The following is a 27,237-nucleotide window of genomic DNA, read 5'->3' as shown; positions in this document are numbered from 1 at the left end:
TTCCTGCCCTGTTGGGTGCTCCCTGCCTGCTGGTGGAGGGGCCTCTGGAGCGGGTGATGGAGGGAGTGCTGAGTCAGCAGCTCAAAAGGCTTACTCGGCCCTGTGAAAAATGCTGATGCAGCATTTTTTTCAAAAATGGTTGACTCAGGAGGCTGGAAAAGTGTTGCTCGTTAGTCTGCAAAAAGGTCGACTCATGGGGCTGCAAAAACACCGAGCCATGCACAGCCACTGCCCCTGCCCCTGCCCTAGACATCTGAGGATGTTTACCATCCAATTTCTGAGGGTGGCATCCCATCCAACTGCCAAATTTAAGGGGCAAAACTTCCCCCCAAGTTTGCCCTCCTGCCATCACCCGTGTTTGTAATGGAAGAGGATCAGCAACACCACCCCCAAACTCACTGATTTTACAGTGGTTCCAATGCCTGGTGCTCATGAAGCAACTGGGAGAGCAAACAGCAATCTCTGTCACTCCTGCACAGTCTGAGTGAGAGGATGCAGCTGAGCCACGTCTTTCCTAAGTCTGCTCAAGTGGTGCATCCCCTCCTCTCCCCCCAGCACCAACAGTGGCATCACCAAGCGTGGTTTTCCCTGTTGGCAGAGGAAGCAGTGAGCCATGCAAGAACGTTCCTGATGGCTCCTGCTCCCTGGGAAGGCGCTGTGAAAGGAACGCGGGGAAGGCTCGGCTAAGGAACGTGTGCTACGTGTATCCCTCCCTCCTCCCAGCCCCAGGAGGGGCTTTCTCTCCAGCCTAGAGGAAATCAGACCTCTGCAAGTCTTTTTTTTTTTTAAAGCTTCTGTTAAAGATGATGCCCATGGCCTCGGCTGGGAGACAGACACAGCTACACCACGGCAGCCCGACCACGCTGCAGTTTGGAATTTATTAGAAACAGCTGTCAGTACATCCTTCTAAAACATTACATGTCAATGTGCTTTATTGCAATTTTTTTTTATTGCATTTTTTTTTGATCTAGAGCAAGTAGGCCCAGGATGCTTAGTGTCTGGGATTTAAAAGCCCAACCAACTAGTAAAAGAAAGTACAGCAAAATTGTAACACACCCGGTGACAAGTACAGTGTTGCATTACTGAGCTAGAAACTACAGGATGACTTGTCAGAAAACACTAACATACACTTGGTTTCCTTATGAAGCAGTTTGTTTCTTTTCTTTAAAAGTTAAACTACATGAATTCCTTTTTTTTTTCTTTTCTTCCCCCCACCCCCCTCCCCGACTACACCATAAACGACAGAAGAACAGATTTTACACAAATAACAAACAAGAGTACCAAAGTTACATGCTGGAATTCATCTGGAAAACAAAATAATTCAATAGCTTCTGGAGAAGCAGGTTCTTAACAGATGCAGTTTCCCTTAAAGAAAATAGAAGTCAAAGAAAAGCAGAAACATTGATGCAAAGGTTGTACAAAGGAGTGTGCTGTTATTTCAGCCCTCGACACAAGATCAAACACCCACTCATGCTTTACATTGAACCACACCTTGAACAAAGAGTCCACTCACAAAGGGACACGCACCAACACCACCCATTGCACATCAGCTCTGGACAGGGGACACTGAGGGGCCACTGCAACGTGCAAACGTCTCACAAGAGAGCAAGAGGGGTTCTTTTGCTAAGCCTTTGCTTGGGACACGGTTGAACACTTTGTCCCGGAGTAAATAACACCCCAAATCAACTCTGTTTACAAATATAGTAGCAACCCCCCCGAGGAAATCCAGAGTTCAGCATTTCAGAAGCACATATGCAAGATGAACACAATAAACTCCTTTCCGTTTGACAAAAAACCAACCCAATTCTGCCCAAACACGTGGCAGAATGTGCTAACAGTGAGTTTTGTTTTCTTTTTAAGGGGCAGTGCCACTTACAGCTAATGCATATAAATGTGTACGTGAATATATTTTACATATATCTATATACATACAGTACATATACACACACACGCACGCGCACACACACACGGATGATGCAGACCATTACAATCCCATGGTGCAATAAACAGCCAGATATACAAAATTAACAGGTTTTTCACCGAACAGATCTTTGCTGGATGTAGAAGTCACTCACGAAAACAAAACAGATCCAAACCCCGACCCAGCTGACTGGATGTGAGCCCACCCCTGCAGCCACCAGGGGCTGGGGGCAGCTCGGGGCCGGCCCCAGCATCCTACAGTGCCCTGCTGGGAGGTGACAGTCACCCCTAGAGACCTTTTCTCTTGTCTTTGGATGCAGTAACTTTCTCCAAACCATCCCGAGCCTCTTGCTACAAGCACTTGGGAAGTGCATGGGAACGGCGTTCTGGATACAGGGGGAAATGTCCTTCCCCTCCTTTGCCAGTGCCGATCTCACAGAAGCAATCCCAAGGGAAGGTGGTGGAGGGGGGCATCAAATTAAAGTTGCTTTCTCTAATATAGGTTGATCAATGAAGCAAAGTTTTTTTCTATCCAAAAGGGCCTGTCTCACTTATTTTTCCTTGCCTCTGAAGCTCCTATTATGTTTTTTCAAGGCAAACTTTAGAACAAATGGCTAGTCTAGTCATAAAATATGGTGAGTCTACGCCAATAGCAATTTAAAAAATGCAAATTCTGCATTAATTGTATGGAGCCAGCCCCAAAGCCCAGCACTTCAAGCACTATCATCTAAACAGTTAACAAGCTAAAGCTCCCAATCTGCCCCTCTGAACAAACAGGAAGGAACTGAAAAGATTTCAAGAGAGATTTTTTTGGGTTTTTTTCCCCCTTCCCATTCGGTGGAAAGTATTTCTGCCCACAGAACGCAAGATTCACAAAAATGTTGGCCAAACTTCACGTAACCCCATCCAAAGCTGCTGCTCACGCAGTGCTGAACTGGCCCAGCCTCCTGGCGAACAGGCCAGCGCCTCTTTGGGCTGGTCCTTCCCTTCTCCCGGCTGCTCGTGTGCCAAGGGAAACAAGGGGATCAGCAGTGCAAGTTCCCTTCCCATGCAGAAAGGGCAGCAGCTCCTCACGGACTTGTATCAGCTCCCTAACCCTCTCCTGCCTGTGCATTTAAGGAGAATACAACTGGTTATTCCAAAGGGAAGGGTCTGCTCTAGCATCTCCTCTTATTTTGTGGTTCCAGGCAGAGGTTTCTGCTTCATGGTCTGTCTCCTGCTTCATCAAACTACAGCCAGAGGGATGCTGCAGGGTGCTGATCCTTCCTCTCCACTAAAGCTATTTGCTTTGAATGCTGAATTTGAGCAAACCTGACCCCCCTCCCCTCACAGCGTTTTTGTTCTTCGGGAATGTTATTTTGATTTTGCTATTGCAAAAGCAGAGGTTGTAAATCAGCCATAAGAAAACTATACAAAAGGAAACTTGGTTTTAAACATGGTCTAAACAAAACAACCCTCAACCCATCATAGTGCTTTGTAAAACTGCATTTTGAACCTGTCTCTTACCGCTCCTGATCCACAAGCAGTACCTGTTTCATGTCTGCACAATGCAGCAAGCATACAAGACTCACTAACATTTCAGATTTTTATTCCCTGTTAGTGTAACAAAAAATAAAAAATAAACAGACATTCAAAAACAGAAGCGAGATTGTTCAAGTACCAAATAAGGGGCTTTTCCAAACCTAAAGTGTGACACTCCTACAGCAATTCTGCTGTTTTAAACAGCCACAGCGTTCAGTTACAGACATGGTGCCACCCAAGCCTGCAGAGAGCCCAGGATTTGGGGCAACCAAGACCCTCATCCTTCTCCTGCCCTCCCCAAAACAGCACTAAGTGTCAGCATTCATTTCCACAGTCCCATTACCGTTGCCTGGCTTTGCGAGGGAAAAACTTTGATTTTTGCCCTGCTGTGACTAGAATTCAGCTGTGATCAAATGAAAGGTTTTTTTCTGGGAATGGCTTTTGGTTGTGGAAGTCTTGCTAACACTAGTGTCAGCGAGAAAAGAATCAGGCCCATCAGATTAAATGGAAAACTTCTTGAACATCTGCCACCTCAAGAGAGATGAGTGTGGAAAGAGCATTTTAATTTTGGCATAAGACAAAGGGCTGTACTGGATATAACTCTAGATTAAAACTACCAATGCTGCAAAGCAGCAACTCACTTCACTGCTGATGAGAATGAAATAAAAACCCAAAGATAACCCCTCAAAACTAGAGCACTCCAGTATCAGAAGGTGGACAATTGCACATTACTGCTTCACACACTAGTGAGGCATCTGCTGGGACATCCCTCTGTTTCTAAGTTGGTTCTTCCCACGCTCAGATTATTTGTAATCAACAAACAAACTAGTGGGAAAAGATTTATAACTTAGTAACTTCAAAAACATGGCACTCGTGGCTGACACAATGGGGCCAATGGCAACTGTGGAAGCAGACCTGATTTCCATCCATACCAATACAAAATACTGAATCACCCCTAATTCCCTGCAAATATACTTCAAAACAGATTAGAAGAAACTGTGCATATTCGAGTTTCAACATCCCCTACCCCCCTCCCCCATTTAACACTGTGCAAAAGTTATTTATTTAACTCTACATATATATTTAATACAACATGGGTCAGTGAGATCAATGCTCCTCTAACTGCAGCCTGGTACCAGATGGCTGCTACAACAGTGAGGCTACTTCCCCCTTTCCTCCTGATGTTCTGACTCTTAAATTCAAAACCTTCTCACATCTTACTATTTTAAAAGAACTTGAGTTTCTTTGTTTTGCCTCTGTGTTCACATTTCCTGTATTTGTTTCAGGCTTAACAGCTGCTTTTCATGCTGGGGTGTAATCCTGCACCTCACAAGCCCATTTCTGATTTCTCAGTCATGCAAGTGTAGAACAGCTCCTGGAAGCTGTGGGTTTTCTCACAGGTCTAATGCTACTGAGCAAACAGAATTAGGCCAAGCACAATGAGAGGTGCAGGACCAAGCCCTTGCCCCATAGATCACACCAGCTACATGTGTCAGTTGATTTTATATCAATTTTGATTTGCTCTGTGAGTGCAAAATAGTTGCAAAAAGAATCTGTGCAATAGCATGTGTGAGCCAAAGGGGAACCATGGCAGCAGCTGGGACTCCAGGTGCCTAAACCAAACACAGAGAAAGAAAGTGGCAAAACAGCCTCAGGAGACTGCTCAGAATAATGGAGCCAGTACAAGGAATGCAGGCTTCATTTGCCCCTAGCCCTGCCCTGAAAGTTTGGGCAAAACAGAACTTCCAAGAACACCTCAAGGATGGCTTATTGGCTCTGGGTCCATCATTCACAGCAAATACATCACCTGTGACCAGCAAAAAGAGCTTGGGGAGCAAATGGCCAGGAGTCCCAACTCACTCACACCACGATAAAGCCAAGCTACCTTCACAGATGCTAATGGAATTACACTGCATTTACCTTGGCACAGCCAGGGCTGGAGCCTGGACCAAGACCTCACAGGATCAATCAGATTCCACTACAGGGAGACTTCAGTCAGCCCTGCTCTGCTATCCTGCTGCTGTCAGGACCGTGAGGGTGTGCCAGGATTTATAAGCCTGCAAGTAGATCTGTGCCTGTTTAAAACAAAACTGAGCCCTACCTGAAACTGGGGCAGATGTGAAACACTTTGGCCAGGTTTCCTCTGTCACAAAAGCAGGGATCAGAAACATGGGCCTCATCAGCCTCAAATGTTAACACTGTCAGTAAGAGAGTGCAGGGAGATCACAAGGGCAGGGAAAAATCAGACACTCCTCTCACACAGGTTTTTCTACTGGCATGAGGCACCTGGCTATCATTTGTGCCTTTGAACTGATTTCCTTCATTGAGCATTTGGTCTCAGCCCAGCATCAAGGGAATGCTGGATGCCTGAGAGGTGTGAGAATGGCAGCTGTACAGCTACCAGATTAGAACTGCAAATTAGCCAAGAAAAAATTCCATGTCCACAGACCACTGAGGAAACCATTCAAGATTTCCACTAACAGCTAAGGCCATGTCTCATTTTTCCTTTTTTTCCTGGGGAAGCAGAAGGGACACACAAACAGATCTGGTTCACTTTGACATAGCAGCTTATGCAAATTTTACTCTTCTCTCACACAGTTCTGAGTTTTGGCTGAGCTTTGTAGGGTATCATTTAAATGAGAAAAATGGCAACTACAGAATTCCTTGCCTGAAGATTGCACTCTGGCCAATTAGGAAGTGTCTGGGATGCGTCAGGGTCATTAGTGCAAAATAAAAAATGTCATGGCATGCCAGGCAACCAGACTACCCTTCCTGCAATGGCTGTCAGTGCTCCAGCCTTGTCACTTCCCTACTTGTGAATTCAAGACATTCAGTGAAATAATACTTCTAGTGTAAACAATATACATCAACAAGCCTGGCACCACTGCCCAGGCATTACAGAAAATAGCCATTTGAACAGGAAATCAGCCCCAGGGTCAGAAACGGGTCTCCAGCATTCTCAGACCTGCATGACTGTCTGCTTCCTGTCCTGCACAATGGGTGCATTGCAAGGGAAACGCTTCCAGTAATGGGAACAAAAGTAACTTTCAAGGTTGCACACTGAACAATTACTTTGCCAGTTGTGCTTTGATGCCAAGTGGTTCAGTTTGCCAAACTTAGCTCTTTTTCATTTTAGAAGCTTAAGGAATGGAAATAAGCTGCTTTGTACACTTTCCAGGGAGGGGATTTGTTTGATGATTGCTGTAGTTGATGAAGCCCAGGACTACCCACTCCAGTATTTGACAGCAGCCCTTGCCAAAGGATGGTACCAGACATCCAATAACTGAGGCGTATGGCTCTCTTCCCTCCCTGTGTTTTGCATCATGTCTAAAATAACTACAAGGGAATTTAGATTATACCAGAGTAAAATCTTGCTTGGCTGCAGTGGTGTGAGAGTTCAGAACCCAGCTTGCAAAGAACAAATCAGAGGAGATCTAGGATTAGCATGCTCACTTGTTACAACTACAAGTAAGTAGTACAGTAACTACACCCCACCAAAGAAATGGGTACAATAAGCCATCCAGGAGCATTTGATTACACCGACCTTTTTTTGTACCAAAATCAAGAGTCTGTCACTGTTCAGCAAGAGACCTTCAGCAGGTCAGTGCAAGCTTCATTCAGGTTTACATTCTGAAGCACAGTATCATTAAAACTCTGAAAACAGAATCCCAAGCTGAGGAACAGGAGGGAGAGGGGGTGAACAAGGAGGAGAGTGAGCAATTACATCAGATCAGACAAATTTCGTGTTTTGAAGCCACACAATGTTTAGCTTTTCCTTTTATTTGTTTCAAGTTTTGGTGCAGAAAGTATGTGCGGATGCTAATGCAACCTCCCCTGTAAGTGCTCGATCTAGCAACGAACAAAGTTTTGGCGTGTTCAGTTTGGTTACGTTTCCTTTAAGCGAAGACCTGTAGTGCCATTGAAACCAAAACTTTGTTACTGTTGGCAAAAAAATAAAGCAACTTTCCTTTTACAAGCATTTTTTTTCCATTTAAATAAAAACCTGAAGCTTTCCCATAATTCCTTTGGTCTTCTCTCACCAAATACCATGCTACCTCAAGACAAGCCCTCTTTTGGAAGTCCGGCTGAATCGCAGTGAAGCTGCTAAAATTAGCAGAGAAGAATTGCTGTGGCAGAGTTTTCCCCCTAGTTTGTTGGGAGTTTAAGACTGAAAGACATTACCAGTGCCTCAGGCAGAGGCTTCAAATTGTGTCTACCAGAACAAGAGAAAACAAAATCCAATTAGAAGTTCCACTGAAGGTGCCTGGCAAAAAATCATCTCCATAAAATGATGCTCTGCTTCCAGTATTTTCTTATGCGTTGCGTTGAGTTTATTCCCCTCATAAGGAAACAAAAGTATCGGTGTAAAAGCACAGCTGAGCTTTTAAGGTAGCACCAGGACACCTACACCCAAGTTGTCGTCTTGTTGCTGCTAGGCCTCTTTTTGATTCACATTCACAGAATCACTTCTTGTGCAAAACAAGCAGTCTAAGGAGAAAGAATGCCCTCCGAGTTCTAATAAAAATTGTAGAAAAGAATCCAAGATAAGCCAACGCTTTCCTCCTCCCCAAAATTTACCTGCAGAGAGAGGGGGGCATCTGTGCGTAGACAGGATAGGCAAGCCTGACATTTAGGGAATCATTGTGTTGGACTAGGGACGTCTGCTGGTAATGAAGAACCAAATCCTTAAGTGTGCTGTACAGGTTGTACGGTTCTGCAAACCCATAACCTCTTGGAGTGCTGTAGATCACACAGTGTTTCACTTCTCCATCAGCTCTGCAATGAAAGGAAAGAGGAGAGTTTAACATGAAAGGACAAACCCAAAGTGACAGTCTATTAACAATTAACTAATGCAGCAACTCCGCCAGTCACTGGATTACATAATGGAGGACCCAGTAGATGCAAGTGGAAGAGATTAATGTAGTCTGTGAAGAAACAGTGCTTCGGGGCACACAATTAAACACTCTTGCATAATAATCCACATAAGAGGGCTCTTCCATCCCAGCAGTACAATTCCCTACTGCATTGTTCTCCAAATGGTCCTTGGGAAAAAAGTCAAGAACTAAACCAAGAAGATAAGCACCCGAAGTCAGCAATGACTTTGTGCTCAACTCACCTAGAAACCTTTCCACTAAGCAAAGAAACCCAAACCCACAAATTATCAGGACCTAGAAAGTATTCCATGGAACACAGTGCTAACCTTCCATGTGCATTTTTTAATGTTAAGCATGGGACGGGTTCAAGCTGATTCATTATCTGAAGCCATAGCGACCGAGTCTTTAACTTGGCAAAGCAGCTACTGGAGCACAGCAATTCCAAAGCTGCTAGAAAAACTTATCTGCCAGAAAGATCAGGTATTATGTAATCCTTGTCCTGGAGCCTGTTAAAATCCCAGTCACATGTAGGAACAGGTTACTTAGTGCCACCCCTTTGCAAGCCTATAGCATGATCCCAACCAAACAAAAGCATCTGATGAAGCCAGCACTTCAGTGACTGCAATGAACAGAACATGGAACAGATACTACAGTTACCTTGAGGTGCTAAACCTTCATATATTCATTTCTCAGATTTGTGCTCAGAAGCAATTAACCTCATGTGAAATAAATCAGTGAAAGCCATTTTGGACTCCAGGACAAGCTTGAAGGATTTTTAGATAATGGAGTTGGAGTATTTCTGACCTTCATTACATCGGCATAAAATGAAGTGAAATACAAGAAATCAATGCAAGGCTGTGTGAATGTCATCAAAACTACTGCTCACAAATAATCCTCTGAAGCATCACCATTACTCTACACATATAAGAAAAAGATCTAGAATTGGGCATGTCTGAAAATGAGAATGGAGGATGCCACACCTTTACAGCCCTGCTTTATTTCTTCCCATGGGTCCCTTAGCAGGGAAGAATATGGGAGAATTAGGCCCTAACTTAGGCCCTTACTACAGAGCTTCAAGTTGGGATACTTCAGAAGTTCGTACCAACTACTGTGGGAACTGCAGAGGCTGCAGGACTGCAGTTATTGCACATTCAAAGCACATTTTTGTTACAAAGCTTTTACCAGGCCGGTCTTCCTGCAAACACACAACACATTCCAACGGATAGGCCTAAGTTAGGCCTGGCTTTTGTTCTCCAAAATAAAGAGCTTTGGTAGAGATTTATGAATTGAGTAGTTAAAACAAAAAGGAAAACAGACTTACACCACAGAACAAGCATAACATCCTTTCTTGCTGCTCTCACGGATTAAAAATGCTCCGTCAGGTTTCCCACAGAGCAAGTCTTCCGCTTGGATACGGTTGAGATCCCCAACAAACCAAGTTTTCTCATCGTGATGTGGCAGATTTTCATCTTCTTCATTCACAAAGTACGTGCTGAGAGGATAAATTTGTTAACCAGTGATCAGTAAAGGAGTTAATAAGCCGAGTTATTTTCACAGAAATCATACAAAGAAATACCAGAATTGCCCGAATTGGGAGGTTGGGCTCCTAACAAACATATATTAAAGGCTTCCACTTAAATCTCAATTTTAATCCTACATGTTTCAGCAGAGTTGCTGCCTCATGTGACATCACATGACTCCAGTCCTTTATTGAGAAACTGGTGGTTTTTGTTACCAACCCCACAAGAGAAAGCACTTACTAATGGCACACTTCTCAATAAAATCATATGTATAGTGACACTTACTCATCAATATTTTCATTTTTGATCCCAAGCCAGTCATTTATTCGCTTCTGTCTCACCCCCTTGTGATTGAGCCATCTGCCAGAAGAAGAGAACATTATTATACATTACTTCAGAGCATGTGCATGGGTTTTCTTAGTGAGCAAGCTGAAGCTCAGACACAAGAGAAACAGTCTGTGTCCAGCCCAGGGACATTAGGAGCTGGATAACAGTGGTGGTGAAATCAAGTGTGGGTATAAGCAACATCTGAGACACCTAACAAAAAGAAGCACTTACATCTGTTGTATTAGCAACCACAGGTTTTGTTTATAACTAATTTTTCTCAAATTCTTTATTTACAGGAGTTGCAGAATGTGCACCTAGTTGTAGCTGGCTCTTTAAATAATGAAGTAATGAAGAGGCCAACTAGCTCTCAGACATCCCCTGCTAGACTGTAGCACCTTAGCACCAACAGAACTTTGGTTATGAAAAGAAAATTAAACTCTCATTATCCTGATGGAAACAGCCATTAATCAGATTCATCAGAGACACTATTCTGAGGTATGGGTCAGGCTTACTTACACAAGATACTGATCTCTGATTTTGCGGAGCTGAATTAGGTCAGGCTTGATGCTGTTCATTTTCTTATCAGTCTCCCTGTTGTCCAGAGCTTGTTTCTTCAAGTCTTGTTCCAGGCGCATTTTACTGTCATGGATCTCACCCAGGCGTGATTTTAATTTTTCATAGTTCATCATTATCCTGCAAATGAGGATGAGAGAAGAGGTCAAACCAGCCCAGAAGGACTGAACCTACTGGTGGCACTTACAGAAAAGTATCACAGAACCACCATAACAGCAACTCCTTCCTTTGACCACATCCTCCTCACATGAAAATTACTGTACAAGTGACAGGAAAGACCTCCTGCCAGAGGGCTGCAACCTTCAGTTTACCTTAATATATTTCCTTCTGGCAGAGATGCAAGAAGAAATTCTCTGTAGGAAGGTAAGCTAGAACAGATTCCACCTTCACTGTCAGATTCAGTTTTTGTTGTATCAATTATGCGAGCCCACCACAAGTATCAGCAATAGCAAGATTTCAAATGCAAACTTCAATTACTATCAAGAGCTACCAGGAAATAATGCTGCCTGTCTCTTCATTCCAGATTAGTTTGCAGGTTTTGTGTCACTCAGGAAAATTACATCTTTTGCTTGTTAATTGCCTTTACTCGGAACAAAGCACCCCAAATGCATTGTTGAGATTGTTGCATGTAACTGTTTCTGGTCAAAAAACCTCCTTAAGATGGTTCATAAAGCACTGTGTCAAGTGAGGCATTGTACCTGGCCTTTCTTCAAAGGCCCAGATCCAGCTTTTTCTGCTAATACCTTCTTGGAAGGGTAGTTTCAAACAATGCACTCACTGAATTTGTTAGATCACAGCTACTAAACATTGATCTTCTTTGAAAGCGACTAAAACCGACTATGGACAATGAGATTTACCAAATTTACATTCATTTCACAGTTTGCAAGTACAGAGTTCTCTGAATTATATTCTGAGTAAATCCAAATAGACATGGGATAAGCAAATTAAATCATTATTTCCTGTTCTTTCCTCGTCCTCATCACAGTATCTTGATTTACTCAAGTTAAGAAAGGATAATCCAGAGATTTCCCAGCAATTCCTTGAGAGAAGAGAGCTTTCCTGAAGGCTGAGATACCTTGAGGGAAGGTCTCAGAAAACACTGAGCTTACAAAGTGCTTTATATGATGCTGTCACGGCAGTGTCAGTGTGGACACCACTTTTTCCAGGTAAGCAAACACAACCTGAGAGCTCACCGTTCAATTTCTTTGTCGTTCCCCTCCCTGCGGAATCGCTCGATGTATTCTTTGCTGTATCGCTCTTGGGAGTGGCACTGCTCCTCAAATATCTTAATTGTTTCATTAAATGCTTCAATTGCAGTTCTCTTCATCTGAATTTCCTATGTAAGGAAAGAGTCCTTCATCATTTGTTCTTAACACAGACGACGATGCAAGACTTGATTATGTTGCCTAAACTGACTGAGAAGATGATCTTTTTCTCCCCCCACTAAGTTAAAATAGGATTAATCAGCTTTAAATTCAGTCAAATGTCTGAGTAGGGTCAGGAAAGAACTGGGCAGACTTACTCCCTGTAAGTCTACCCTCCTCCCCTACTTGATGCTCTCTATTAGGCTGCAAACCCCTCGAACATTTTAGTCATATTTTCCATCTCAGTTTGCAGGAAGACTGCCAGCAAATGTCCTCCCCATATATGAACTATCTTATTTTACAAGAAGCAGTCCAAATACCATATTCACACTTCCTTAATGCCTAATATGTGGTAACTGACTCGCATGTGATTGCACAAAAAACCTGGACAAACCCCTCTACAGCTCTCACTGCAGCATGTGGCAGCTGGAAATGCTCAGCAGCCAAGGAAGAAGCCTGCACTGCAAAGCTTGTAAGTGCTGGCCTTGTCCACAGCTTTACCTTACACCAAAAACTTCAGCTCCTCTTTCTTCCTTGCCCCACACCATCCCTCTAGGACTATCTGCAACAAGCAGTATTCACTGTTTCCATGAAAGATGAAATTTCCTTGCTCTATCCCACAATTTACTACGATTTTTCCTTATATTACCTTTATTAGCCTTAACAGGTTAAAATAATTTTCTTTGCTTTTTAAGCAACAATAAACACACTCTACAAAGAGCCAAAGCAGCACTAACCTGAGATGTTCTGGTGTATTCTTCATACAATTTGTCATACTCTTTGCTCTTCTCCTGATACTGAGCATGGTATTCTTGAAGCTTTTTACCTACTGCATCTATATTATCTTCTTTCACCAATTGATCCTGCACATACAAAGAGCTGTTAAGTCTTCAAGCAAAGCAGCTTTTCCTTAAGAGTATTCATTTGTCCACTTATGCACATTTGCATTTTACAGATATTAGCATCATGATTTATAATCCAGTTTCTAGAGAGCACGGTGTCTAAATCTGCTTTCCTTTGTGCAACATGTTCCAGAGTTTACAGACACAAGGAATTGGAACTATGGGACACCAAGAGCTGTTTAGCTGTGCACTAAACCTCCAAAAACACACCACACCTTACTTTCAGGATTGCTATCAGGTTCAAGAAAGAAAGAAGCAAATTGCTTAGAATCTTCAGTTAAAGAACAGAGGGGTTTTTTTTTTCTTTTTTTCTTTTTTTTTTTCCTAAAAAGCTCTGCAGTTCTTTTTCCTTAATGCAAAAATATGTTTTGGGCTACTGAATAAAAGTTTAAAGAATGTTCTTGAAAAATTTAGATGGCTATGCACAGAGTGAGCAGCTGCACAGCTCAGATGGGCAGCACTGGCCAGAACAGCGCTCAGTGGGTTCACAAGGGTGCAAGGAGAAATTAAAAAGTTTCTCAGAGATTCAGCTCTGCTGCCTGACATGGTTTAAATCCTCTGTTGGGCTCAGATGGAGACTGGAAACCTGATAAAATGTAGCAGCTTTAGATGGTTAGACAGTTTGGAAGATGCAAGTAAGGCCAAATATGAAAATTCACCTCTTTTTTTCCGGTTAAAAAAAAGATTAAAAATTAATACAAATTTAAATAAAATAAATAAAAAATACTAAAAAATAATAAAATTTAAAATAAAAATAATTAACTTTTTTTTTTTAATCATGCTATTTATAGAGAAACCCTAAAATTACATGCACATCTGCAATTTTTTCTTGTCTGCACTGAAAGCTATTGGGGCTGATGAGGATCTTACCTGCTGGTACCTGGACACGGGGTACATCAACTTCACATCGAGCTTGGGGTTGTACTGAGCAAGGGACTCATTGCGGTAGTGGTTAATGAGTTCCACAACGGAATTAAATGTCAGTGGATCAGAAAAGCCGTATTTTCCATCCCGATGATAGATCTTTATCAGTTTGTTGTTGCCACCCTTCCTGTAAAGTACAGTCATTCAGAGGTTTTGCTGTGTCCCTCCCATCCCTCACCAGCACTGAGGCTGCTAACAAAGGCACCAGTGAAATTCCTGAGCAAGTGGCTCCCACACTGCACACCTACACAGGGATTCTTTACACAGCAGCAATATTAAGTAGTTTAAAAGTCAATACACACAGAATTATCATCAGATTATTTGAACAGGAGCAAAGCCCAAAGTAAATCTCTTCCTATGTGTTCATTCTGGAGCCAGCTTATGGTATTTAAGTCCTAGCTTTGCCAGAAGTTTTGTAAGGGAAAAGAAGGATGCTGAAGGCTGAATAAAGGAGCCATAAGAAAACCCCAACCCATAATTTCCTGCAATTCAGGGTCACTAATAGGATACAAATGAGTACAGAATTATATAATTATTAATGAATCTTTTTGAGTTAAGGGTGCTAATATAGGATACACGAACATACAAAATCCTTTGAGGATTACAAGATGGTTGTAAATTTAGTTATGCAGATTTATACATTCTAGTGGTTTCCCCAAATGGAGTGCTTTTCTTCCTTTTTTTTTTCCAACAACAGCCTGTTTAGACACTGTCCTGTCCTTCTCCTGCTCTTACAATTCAGTAAAATAACCAAATCATGCCAAACCTTAGCACACAGGCTGTGAACTTGGAGGCAAAAGTTAAAGCAGAATTTTAACTACACCCTTGGGATCAAACCTACCACTAAGGCAATGGAATTTCACAGCAGGATCAAGTACCTGCTGTATCACAGTAGCTCCCAAGGGTGTGCTACAAGGGCTGTGGCTCCTGTGCCTCACCTGCTTGTCCCTAACAATCACCCTTGGGAGCCTGTCAGAGGCAAGTGGCTGGGCAGGCTGGGCAAGGCACCAGAGCCAGTCACATGAGGTTTCTGCCTAACTGCAGCAGACAGGGCTGGGGCAGCTCTGGGAAACCTGCCACTTGCAGACGATTTTAATGAAGAAATGAACATAGCTCCAAGTCAATATTTCCTAAACTTTAGATCGGAAAGCACAAGATACTCTTTTTACCAAGACATTGTGTTCAGTTCTGCAGAGCTGCACGCTGATGAGGTATCCAACACTCTCCCATTAATCAAAGGCCTGGTTTAGAAACACCTTTTACCTTAGCAGTTCTGAAACTATGAAGCACTCCTGAGCAGCTCTCCTCCCTGAGTCCCATCTCATCTACATAGAGATCCTTAGTGAGGATCTGACTGAGTATTTTGTGAGGGACAGGACTCAATGCACAGAGCAGACTGTCAGAGCTGGCTCTTTATTTGCTTGTTCTGTGATGTGCAGAACTGGGAACATCTCTCAGCTTGAGCCACATGAGCTTTACACAGCCAGGGCTGTCACTGGTCTGGCCACAGCTCCTCAGGGCTGTGCTGAGGGGACCACAAGTGCCCCGTGCTCACCGCAGTGTCAGAGTGTAGTCTCCCTGCATCTTGGTCGATGCGTCGCGCACCAGGAATGTTCCATCTGGCATGTCTCGTAATTTGTCATTGACTTCTTCCCTGGAGAATGGAAAGGGAGGCAAAATTAGAAGTGCTAAGGACATGATCACCTTTGCAACAGGTAAAACATCGCACTCAGCAACACGAATGTCTGCAGAGCTCAATCTTCTGTCACGCTCAGGCTCTCCAGTTTTTTAGGCCACCTAAAGCAAGTCTCAATTTGTGAAGCTGTGCTAAAGAAAAAGGAGTTGCAGTCAATTGCCACTTAGAAAGGAGTCTCTATTTAAACAACAGTAGCAGCTGTGACTCAGTTCACAACCTTTCACTTTAATCTGCTCAGGTTTTAAAGTCCACACTGGAACAGGTGCCCTTTGAGAAGCCAGTCCTGACCTCTTAAGACATGGTCTCTAGAATCACAGCTCAAAGGTGCCTAGAGTTTAACACAGTTTTAGTCTCAAGAGGCTCCTTATTGGCTTAACTCTGATCTTATTTACAGCCCTTTTAAACCACTACAACCTTGCTAGCTTCAGTGCAACTGTTCCTTATTTACAACTGAGACAGAAGGATACTCAGTCCAGAGCTTTAAGCTAAACCAAGAAATCTTTTAGTGAAAGTGAGTACCTGTAAGCATTAAGAAAACTATTTCAGCTGAAGAGATATGCATCTTGCTTATGAGCATTTCACCTAGATTATGTAAGTTACTTTATAACAGCTCCCTCAAAGGAAGCTCTAAGCTCTTTTTAATACAATCATTTGGAAATTAAAGTTTCTCAGGTAGCCTCAGCATTCTTTAGGTGCTGTAGGAAGCCTAGCTGAATCTTACAAAGAAAAATCAACAGCAGGGGTTTTTTTTGTTCAAATACTAAGGAACAAAAGCATTCAAAAGAAAACAAAAGAATAGCTTTAGCTTTGATTTAGCTACCTGAAAACTATTCTGTTAGTAAAACTGACTCTTACTGAGTATCACATGCTCATATCCATTTACTCCTCTCAGACCATTTTTCAGATTGGACCCAGTTAACTCCTTTTTGAATGGACAGATATGACCTACAGGTCTGGGCCTGCAAGTTGCACCCTGGAGCTCATGACAGAATTTTCAGCACAAGTTCTTGACTGGAGAACATTGCTCCTGCCCTGCTAGCCTGATGCAGCTGGCTGCCAAACCAGGGCCATAAACAATTCCATCTTTACATGAGTGTGTATCAAGGTTTAATCTAATAAAGCCACTCCAATGCGATTTGCAGTGCATTAGCTCCTGCCATCATGTGCATTGGTAATTGAGGGACAAATCCACAGTCAATAAACTGATACCAATATTGAGCAGTTCTAAACAAACTGTGCCTAGTGGGTTTTATGATCAGGTCTTGCCACTCTGCTTCAGCTTAAAATTAACAGAAAAATATCTCTGCCAAGGCCCTTCAAAAGCAAGATCTATGAGGGTTTGCTTTATAAAAAGATAAGGGTGGTACAATAAAGATATGAAAACTCTATTTCCCTTCTCAGAACGTCAGTGAGCTCATGTGGCAAACGCGCTCTTCATGCCTCTATCTGCCCAAGTGCTTCAAAGTATTATGTGCACAAGTTTGAGCAATTCCTGATCACACTCCCAGCACGCTCACCTGTCCTCTTACAGCTCCAAATTCTAGACTCTTCAGAAGTGCCTTAAGAGGGTACGAGATGACTGAACATTTCAGTTCTTTTATGCAATTAAGTATATAAAAGCAGGCTTTTCATGTTCTGAACCTAGCCCAAGCCATCTATTTTCTCAAGTGCATAGAAAAGGTTTTTCTTAAGAGGCAAAATTTAATTTGTTTGGTATGTGTCTTTGTCATCTGCTCAGCATAGCTGGGTGATGGTTAACATTTGTAATAGCTATTTTTCATATCACCATGTAATAGAAATGAATATAGTTGAAATGTTAAACAAACGTTAAAGAAACCAAAAATAAGAATGCAACTCCTTTCATCCTGATATACTATTTTATACTGAAATTTTGCTGAATTGCATGCATTCCAGGACTGCATGTTTACAACACTTTATTAAATATCAGATTCAAAGCATTTCTCTTCTTTTCAAAGATTGTATATGTGGACAAATTTAGAAACTCAAAAATTACTGTCACCAAGACTGGCAATATCTGCACCAGAAGAGCAACAACTTAAATATCCTGAATCCACTTGAATACTTTCACTTGGGTGCTTTGTCAAGCATGGTCCTAAAGCATTCCCCTCCATTAAAATGCTGCCTGAAATAGGATGTTCTTCTTCTGAATTCTAGCAGGCTTATCCTACTTTTGACAATATCTATTAATACATTTTAATTAATATATTCTAGCAATATTGCTTACCTTGAGATGTCCCCCCAGTACCACTCTGCTTCCTGCAGAGAGAAACTGGAATTGTCCTTTATTCCATTTGTATTGACTGGAGTCATTGGTTTGGGTGGCTTTGGAGGAAGAGCTGAAAATGAAAAACAAAAGGTTTTATCTTTAAAAAGATTAACAAAAGGTAAACAGGAGAAAATAATCACTAAACTGTTAATGAAATATAGTAGAAAAACAAGAGAAAATGTGCATCTTGAACTCAGCTTTCAAGATCTCTCAAGCCAAATGGAACTTGCAATCTTAAAGGAAGTCTGAAGTCAACTGTTCCACTGTGATATGAGATTTTTTAGTATCAAACACTTGGTTGAGGGAGGGGGAAAGTAAGGAGTATGAGGAAATGTGAGTTTTTGTTAAAAGAAGACTGGTGCAGGCACGACTACAAGGGCAGGTGCCGCCTAAAGCTCCAAACAAATGACAAAGGTGTATTGTGTTTGAAAGCCACAGCCTGGAGAGCACTGGGCACCACTGTGGAAAAACTCCAGTTGCTCAGGCATCAGCAGCCCTGAAGCCAACCCACAAGAGCAAACAGGTGAACTCTTCAGAGGGAAAAACACTGCTAGAGAGCAGTGGTGGCTGGGCAGGGCTGTATCTGTCACAGACCCGAGGTTCACGTTTCACACTGGCTTTGTCATTTAGGCTCCTGTTTGGAACAAAGGCTGTGACTCTGAGTACTACAGGACATGAGGTGATAAGGGAAGGGGACAGGGGACGTTAGATAACTGTTAGGAGTGCCTGCACTGCTTTGCATAGCTGAAGTGTTTACCACAGGAAAGGGGATGCTACAGATGCCCAACAGACAGGCAGAACTGCACACCTGCAGGGCTGGTGCACGCCTGCCCAGAACTCCCCTGTCCTGAATTCATGGCAAACAGGCTTTTACTTCCATTCTCAAAACAGGTTACACAATGTAAGGGCATACAAGACACCAAAGCTCTTTATGTTTGGCCAGTTTTTGCTCAAACAACTTTATCACAAATCTGACTGTAAGCCTGAATCAGTAATTCAGCAGCCACAGGCATGTTAATGTACTGGGAGAGACTGGTCTGCGAGCAGAAATGTATTGCACATTTTCCTTCCTATTTTCTTTGGGAAAGGTGTCCTGAACACTCTCCCCTGTTTTGCAAAGACTGGATGCTTCATCAAGAACACTGCCACCGAAAATGAGCATTTTTAGGCATTTCATGAGAGCGTTTTACAGAGGGACAGGTCACATTCGCATTCAGAGTAAGGAAGCAGCTACACACATCGATTTGCTGCTAGCACCTGAACATCTGTGCTCCCAGCCCTGTGCCCTCACCATCAGATTACACAAGCACCAGCGAGCAGGCCTGACACGGTGACAACAGCCATCTTTCAGATGCACAATCCCCAAACACAAATAAAGGCAGCAGAAAGAAGATTTTGATCTCCAGTTTCAGCACGGAATGGCTTAGCACTGAGAGGTGTGCTACTTGGCACCATCCAGCTGCTCACCTCCGAGCCACACCTCCCACATTAAAGAAGAGAAAACAGGCTTCCAACTGCAGTTCCAAATACCATTTCACGCTGAATATCCAACACAGTAACTTCACTGTTCTCTGACAAACCAGTAGATGCTTTAATTGAGCCAATCTAAACTAAACCTGAACCTTGACCCAGACGTTTGCACCCTGGGGTTGCTGACCAAACACCTGATTCAGATAGCAGCATTCATTCTGCGGGACCAAGCATTAAACCGTAGCATACAGGTTCTTTTTATGGGGTGAGCTGGGAACTTTCAGGTGTGCACACATCCAGTGAGGCAATAACAGGTCTTGTTGTAAAAGGAAGGTGAAAACCTTCGGATTCAGTGAAGCAGCTTCCTGGTTAGGAAGCTTCAGTTATTCCTAGCTCAGCTACTACGGTTGTTTGTGTAGCACACAAGTATTTGCACAAAGCACCATTGAGAGCAGACATGGCTCCAACCCTGCTTTGCTTGAAGCTCCCAGCCCTATCCAGGGTCAGAGGAATACACATCCAGGCTAAGCCTGTGGAATCAATTGTGTTCACTGTGTTGTCCCATCTCCCCCATTCAAGGTTTCCAAATTAAAAAATGTCATCGAGTCCTCCCTGCTCCCAACATCACATCTGGGACAGGACTCCTGAGTCTCACCAGTGTCTGCATGTCACAGTAAACCTGAGTTCAGAAAACCTCTAGATTCACTCCAGAATCTTTTGTAGGCTCTGAGTCATCAAAAAGCATATGAAGTTTTACATAAAACCCACAAAAGAATGCAGAGAATTCTTAGAAAACTGCACCAGCACCTGCAATTATTTCAATGGGATTTTCAAATTAAGGCCTGGACATATCAACAACTTCCAGGTATTTTACAGTGTAAAAAGCCTGTTTTACACTGGCAGTAGGGGCTTTCCAGAAGGGGCTTTTAAGTGTTCTCTAGAGTACTTGAATACTTCTCTAGCCCTCCTTGTAAGATTAAGTCTTGCTCCTTTATACACTGTGGGATTATTTGGCAGCTTTGTAAGGGCTCACTCCAAAGCACTGGGTACAGAAAAGCAAACTAACAAAGACCAGAAAGGTAAGGAATGGGAGTCTGGACACAGAGCACTAGACATTACACCAAGTGTCCCTACTACAGGTGGGAGTTTCTCCTTTCCCTTAATAGGCAGATATCAGTTCTCACTATCAGGGGTTGCCTACAGAACTTCATTCTTCATGAGAAAACTGGAAGGAAATTCTTTCAGGGAGAAGAATAAGGCTTGGACCAGTTCCTGTAAAACCTGACTCATGGAAGCCAGTCCTTTACACAATAGACTTTTGAAAAATGCTTTTTAATAGCTTGCACATTTCAAAAATACAAAACTATTTGCAAGGGTGGATCCTGTTTCCAGAGAGCTATGTATCTAATTCTTTACTTTCAATGCTTTGAGCTCTTTGAGTCATAATAGATTTTCCCCGGTACTGGATACAGAACCAGGCCCTTGCTCTTGCTTTAATCCATAGGCCAACATGCCCATCCATTTCAGCATTTCTTGGCTACCCTCTCAGCCCATAGACTTTAGTCTGTACAAATGGAGAACATTCACAAAGGTAGTTTTAAAACCTCACAGCCCAGCCCCTGTGATAACAAAGGGGAATATTTTGTAATAGCATGGCAAGTCTAGTGCAACAGAGCAGCATCCACCACACTGCTGCTCTCATAACACTGGCCCAATGGGTTATTAGAAGAAGCCTCCTAAAGAAGTTTTTGCTTAGTACCTAGATGTACAACAACCCTGCTAGGAGAAATCCTGTACTGTTTCTCTAAGAAGCTACAGAGAGCCTCAAAGAGTCCACAGATTTTGATTTTAAATTCAAAATAATCCAGTTTTATATACCTTACTCAATGAATATTAGAGAGCTAAAATCCTAGAGCAAAGTAAGATAAGACTGGCTTGAAGTCAACAGAAATGCTTTCAAGAGCAGCCGGGTTTCTTTCCATGTCACTGAGTCCAATTCTGATCTAGCCACAGGCACAATTTTAGTTTATCTCAAAACCAGCTCTGATTAAAGTGAATGATCCTGATGGTTTCTTGCCTCCTTTTTCTGGGAGAGAAACACTGATCACAAGTGATTAACAGCACAACATATCTATCAGTTCTAATAAAGAATCTTTTCTTTGCACCAGATACACAAGCATCCTTCCCCTACCATGTCTCTAAGACAGCTTTGAAGCACAGATCTTTCCAAACCCCAAAAGGTGACAGCTCAGCTGTACCCTTCACTCCCACATGAGAGCATTCCAAAGATCAGGTTCAGCCTTCAGTGACTGCCTGGCAATGAGAGCAGACTGCCTCTCTCTCATGCATTCACGGGCATATCTGGTTTTAATTTCTTTAGCAACTCTAGCTCCCTTTCTCTAGCTTTCCCAGGCACACCAGCTTGAGCTAAATCCCAACCCCAGCTCGGTGTCACTTAGAAGGGGGAAATAAAAACGAGCTGGTGATGGAGCAGAGGGACGGCAGCCAATGCGTGCCGGGCGCGGGATCGGATGTTGCTGACGTCAGGCCCCAAAGGCTGCTCTGCCATCTCCAGCAGGTACCTTGGGCTGGGCAGCCTTGAAGTGAAAACCCCAAGGACTGGGCTTTGCCAAAGGCAGTTTGGGGATGCTTCCTTGACTGTGCACAAATGTTTTGTGAAAAGGCGACTCGTGACTTTCAGTGAGTCGACTCTGAAATTCAAAGCGCCTCCAATGGCAAGGCAAGCAGGAACGCTGGCAAGTGTCTGAAGTCCAACACCACTGTGTTTCTTTTAAAGGCTCTCGTAAAAAATTGTGGGCTATGTTAATCCTGAATTCAACTGCAGTGAAGTAGGCTGTGACTTCAATGAGATACACACATTCCCCAGTCAGGTTTTGAATAAAAAATTTTACAAGTTTACACGATCTAAGGGCCACCGAACCCTGTGTGTGAGGGTTTTCAATGGTGTTGATTCAGAGTAAAACAGGAAGAATGCCTCGGTTATCCAAGTGCTATATCCCATGCAGTATCCAGTCAAGCAGGCTGTTTCTTCTCTGGCTGCAGTATTTGCATACAAAATCAACCTGCCAGTTAATTAAATTCTAATTTTCAGTTTTAAGGCAGATGCCACTTAGTCTAAGAATGGCTCCATAACTTATTTCTTCCAGTATTTTCAAAAAGCTTCAAGACAGATACTTAAAAGCATAGCAGGTTTAAATGCAGCATTAAATCTACCTTACTGTTACAAATAATCACAACTACCAAGTACTGATAAAGTCAATTTTAAGTCCCTCAGCACTTCCACGGGCTTGTTTACTAGCCTTCTTTCTGATGCTCTCACTCTACTCTCTCTCCACGTTGTGACAAGCAGAAAACAGATCAGAGGATTTCCAAGACAGTTACTCAGCTTCAAAAAGGCTGATGTACAGTAGATACCCTGGAAACTGTAATATAGAGCTCTACAAAGTGTCATTGCTATAGAAACATGCAAGTAATCTGTGGTTAGGCCAGCTAACATTTTAATGACATAGTCCTTGAGGACAGAAGGGTTTTCCCTTTGGAGGTATAGATGAAGACTTGGAATGAAAATGTAGGCTAGCTTTGTTGAAGAGAAAAACTTTCCCTGATTTTTAACTGCTCTCAAACACTCTTCTCAATCTCTCCAACACATTTCAGGCAAAGCCTCAAGATCTTTCCCTTCCTCAGGAGTCCTGTACTCACCCCTGCTGCATGAGAACCCCTCAAAGATACTTATGAAAAAAAGCACAGGCTTCTGCAGAGGTTTTCCAGCTGACAAAGAGGAGGGTCATGTGCACCTGCTGACAGCAGCTCATTCCCCACCACTGGCAGGTAAATGATCTTGGCAGCTCCACATCTCAGTTCTGCTGCCAAGACCCCTTCTGCAGAGCGCTGAGCACCGGTGCCCTCCGAATGTGCATGGAGAACTGCTCTGGGAACAGGGAAGGAAGCTCCTTGATGGAATTATTGCTGGCCACAGAACCTCAGGCATGCTCACATTTTCACCCTCCTCTCCCAAAATAGGCGAGATGCCAAGGAGTAAGACATATTCAAAGAATTGAAGTCTTTCAATATCTCATTACAGAAAACAGCAGACAAGCTGGCAGAAAGCCAGGCAGGCTTCCAATGAAAACACTCCCATTATAGCTTTGCTTGTGTTTCTATGAACTTTTATAAAAAACAACACCTTTAAGAAATATTTCAGTTTTTATTAATTGACTTTTTTGATAAAGATCTGTTTTGTTTGAAAACTCCCCAGCTATCCAGCCCTCTCCCACATCTCCCAATTGCTGTTTCACCTCCTACAGCCTGACAGGCTTCTCCTGCACTCTGTTCCTCATGAGCATTCACAGCTACTGCACAGGTAAAAATATTATCTGCTCTGGGACACCTGCAGAACAGAGGACAACAACAGTGTGTGAAGAGGCTGGATCAAATTTAGCAACCCTTTGGGCATTTCAAAAGCACCTCTCACTACTTTGCAAGCCCTATTACTTCACAGGCTGAGACATAAGAAATGGAATTTGTTCACCATCAGACAAATGACGTGGGGATCTTTGACTTCTGTACCAAAATACAGCTCCTCCCCTTCATTCCAGCCTTTGCATGAAGGTGCAAAGCCAAAAAAACCTCAGCTTCCCAATTATTTTCACTGCCCAAAGAGCAACTGTTTTCCTTCCGAGCCAGAGCCCAGTGTAACTGCTGCAAAGCTCCAGCAGTGTCAGAGGTTCCATGATCAACAGGGTTGGGGTGACTGTCCCAAAATTAACATGAGGAGGATAAAAAGGATAAGTTCTCTTTCACCTACCAGACATAATTAGCATACTCTTAATGAACTAGAGAGGTTTTAGAACTTTTGCCATGTTTCATCACTCAAGGATTATCACTACCCAGCATCATATGCCTGGCTCACACAAGGAAGGAATAATTTTATCATGTAGACAGCAGGCCCAGGCTTTTGCCAACTCTGGATGAAAGTCCATTACAGACATTTTATTGCCATGAAAATTTCAGATATTTAACAAGAAAATTGTACTTTACAGTGTCAAATGTCAAGGCTAGAAGACTATACAGCAAAAAATGTAAATGTAAAGTGTAAAATAAATGTAAAGTGCAAAGAGCATGGAGTTTCCCTTCTTGCTTTCTAATTAAAGCAGCTCCTCATCTGCCTTCACAGAAGAAACACCACAGCATGTTTTCTACTCCTCCACAGACAGAGTCTTCAAAACATTATTAGAAGTACTCTTTGGTCAATATGCAGGAATAGATTTTTTTGACAAGAGCAAGGAAAACACAAAATTCAGAATAAGCAAAGAACTACAGTGATTGAGAATGAAGAACTGGCTTTTCATTGTAGAAGAGAGGGAACGAAGTCAGGCCCAAGACAGCTATGGCTAGGAGACATACCAAAGCCAAAAGAAAAACATCTTTTAAATAATAACTAATTTTAAATAATAAATAATTTAAATAAAAACAGCTCAAGGCTGTTTTCCCCAGGTATTTCAAAGACTCAACATCCATCCAGATGTCAGGTACAAACCTCACAGGGGATCCAATTCACAGAAATAATTGGTGCTACTGAGAAGTTTGCTGCACAAGAGGCTATTTAAAAATAATAATACAGCTGCAAATGCATATGATTCTTGCTGCTCTAAGCAGTATTTTATTTCAGCTTACCACTAGCTCAAATCTTTCAGAGCACTATGTAAAACTGTTCCTCATACAATACCTGTCCTTGTGCTATGTCAAACCATTTTCTAGTTACCAAAGTACAAATATTTCAACACTGCCTAAATTGCTAAGAGTGAGCCATCTAAATCAAGATCAAAAGGTACATTTCTAACTCCAGAAGAAATCTGAAGGTTAAAAAGTATTCAGAGAGAATCTGTTGTACACTTTGTAATGAGTCATCCTTTTTAAGAACCTTGATCTTGAAGGAAGCTCCACCGAGGCAGAAGTCCCAATCCATGGGCTCCCACGCAGTGCCTGCAGCAGAAGGGGAGATTCAGAGCAGACATGGAAGAGTCAAGCCTGGCCATTGCTCGTGCTCAGATTCAATTTCCTTACTCAGTACATGGTGCTCTTCAAAGTATTTTAATGAAATCCATTTCAGAGCAGCAGCTTGACTTCTCTCCCTGCCCCAAAACTCATCAGTGAGACTACTGTACCCTTCAAAACTGAAAGGATCTTAAACACTCATCTCATTGATTTAGGCTGCCTTGCATCCTTCAAGAGGCACTCTTGGAGACAGGAGATGAATCAGGGTAACAAAGCCAAAACCACCAAAGAATTCTGGTTTGACACTTGGGAGCAGTTCCTTGAGGGCCAATGATGTAGATTCTGACAATGTCCCCAGGACAAGTACACAGGGCAGAGCAGCAGGAGTAATGACAGCCTGGGAAATTCAATTGCAATGTACAAATTCAGGTTGTAACAGTCAACAGAACTCACAGGCATAATGCTGTCAATGAACTTGTCATCCATTCTACCTCTATTTTCCTGGGATGGGTGTTGAGTGCAAACCCTACTGCCCACACTGAAAAAGCCCCACACATCAATAGTGAGCCAGGTTCCCTCCATTACAGCAAATTTTCTTTACTTCCATTGCAGCAGCAGGGGTTTTGTTTGGGTTTTTTAAGAGGACGCATGCAAGGAAGGAAAGAATTCCTCCAAAAGAAAAGATGGCTGTGTGCAGCATCAAATTTTAGGGACTCCAGAGACAAAGTGAGGATGAGGCTACAGAAGTAAAAACATAAGAAAAACTGCTGCAGTATTCTTCTTTCAGAGGTTAGAAGAAGAAACTAACAGAGAATAAGCAGTAGTTAATAAAAGGAAAGGATTATGTTTGGAAGGAGAAAACTGAAGTACAAGAGTCACAAAGTGACACTGAACCAAAAGTCAAGTTACTCTGTAGCAAACGAACAAACAATATTAAGGAGAAGATTGGTATTTTTATAATTCCTCCAAACCCACCAACTTTTGTGAAGAGAAATGTGGTGTTTTTGAAGCCATTTCTAGGTGCCTATGTGTCATCTTCAGGGATACCTGCTTTTAGAAGTAACGTTCCTATGAACTACCACTAAAATCACAAAACCTGGTAGAGTCTGGGTAAATGCTGGAAGCAGTCACAGGCTGAAGCAGCTGAAATATTTCATCTCCTTTTTCAAAGTGCTCTGGATGGAAGGCATCCATCTTGAGTGTGCTGCAGCACTCAAAGCCAGTGAAGATCCTGGATCCTGTTCAGCCACAGGAAAGCTTCAGAGCTCATTGTGCCTCGGCATCAGGATTCACCAGGCAGCTGGCTGGTGTTCAGCAGGGCAGCTGGAGTCCTTTTTGGAAAGGGCTACAAGAGGCTTTTTGCCTACCTGCACTTTGCCTTTTATTTGTACTGTATGAATCCTTGTAAAGCTCCCCATATATAGACACTTCTCTTCAGAATTAGAAAAACTTAAGATAGTGGAATATATTCACTGGAACATTGCAGAATCTTTGTCTGTTGAGTGGAGGACACAGCAAACGTGAAGGACAATGAAAATATGTTCTAAAGAAGTTACATCCACTCACACTGTTTGGGGACCCAGCACCAGCTGATTGCTGTAGTTTATATTATATGGAGAAGCGAATTCTTGCTTACTTAGCTATTGTGCAGACTTTAACCTGTCAGAAGAAATGAGATAAAAAGCAGAAGAAAAAAAGACAATCTGACTCATTTCCATAGGGGCACTTAGTATGTGAGCAGAGATTGCTCCCTAAGCATTACTCAGCAACCTACTTTACAAAAATGAGTTTTCCAAAAAATCCAACTAGAACACACCTCTTGCTTTAATGGGACTGAAGTTTTA

The 27,237-nt window shown here is 42.6% G+C and overlaps 1 protein-coding gene across 1 annotated transcript in view; it reads right to left on the bottom strand.

The window, feature by feature from the left end:
* Positions 1 to 859: 859 nt before the first annotated feature.
* Positions 860 to 27,237, bottom strand: part of PIK3R3 (phosphoinositide-3-kinase regulatory subunit 3) — a 32,529-nt gene continuing 6,151 nt past the window's right edge. Inside the window, exons 2-10 of the mRNA XM_063407162.1 lie at positions 17,867 to 17,978; positions 15,481 to 15,579; positions 13,872 to 14,052; positions 12,837 to 12,962; positions 11,929 to 12,071; positions 10,679 to 10,855; positions 10,121 to 10,195; positions 9,637 to 9,807; positions 860 to 8,217 (exon numbers count right to left, since the gene is read on the bottom strand). Of these exons, the coding sequence (XP_063263232.1) occupies positions 8,016 to 8,217; positions 9,637 to 9,807; positions 10,121 to 10,195; positions 10,679 to 10,855; positions 11,929 to 12,071; positions 12,837 to 12,962; positions 13,872 to 14,052; positions 15,481 to 15,579; positions 17,867 to 17,978 (1,286 nt within the window). The 3' untranslated portion in view covers positions 860 to 8,015. The remainder of the gene's footprint in view (positions 8,218 to 9,636; positions 9,808 to 10,120; positions 10,196 to 10,678; positions 10,856 to 11,928; positions 12,072 to 12,836; positions 12,963 to 13,871; positions 14,053 to 15,480; positions 15,580 to 17,866; positions 17,979 to 27,237) is intronic.

Source organism: Prinia subflava, chromosome 10 (assembly GCF_021018805.1).
Source record: "Prinia subflava isolate CZ2003 ecotype Zambia chromosome 10, Cam_Psub_1.2, whole genome shotgun sequence".
In the NCBI taxonomy this organism is placed as follows: Eukaryota; Metazoa; Chordata; class Aves; order Passeriformes; family Cisticolidae; genus Prinia; species Prinia subflava.
The sequence above is the reverse complement of the archived record's forward strand: the minus strand, read 5'-3'. Positions and strand labels throughout refer to the sequence as shown.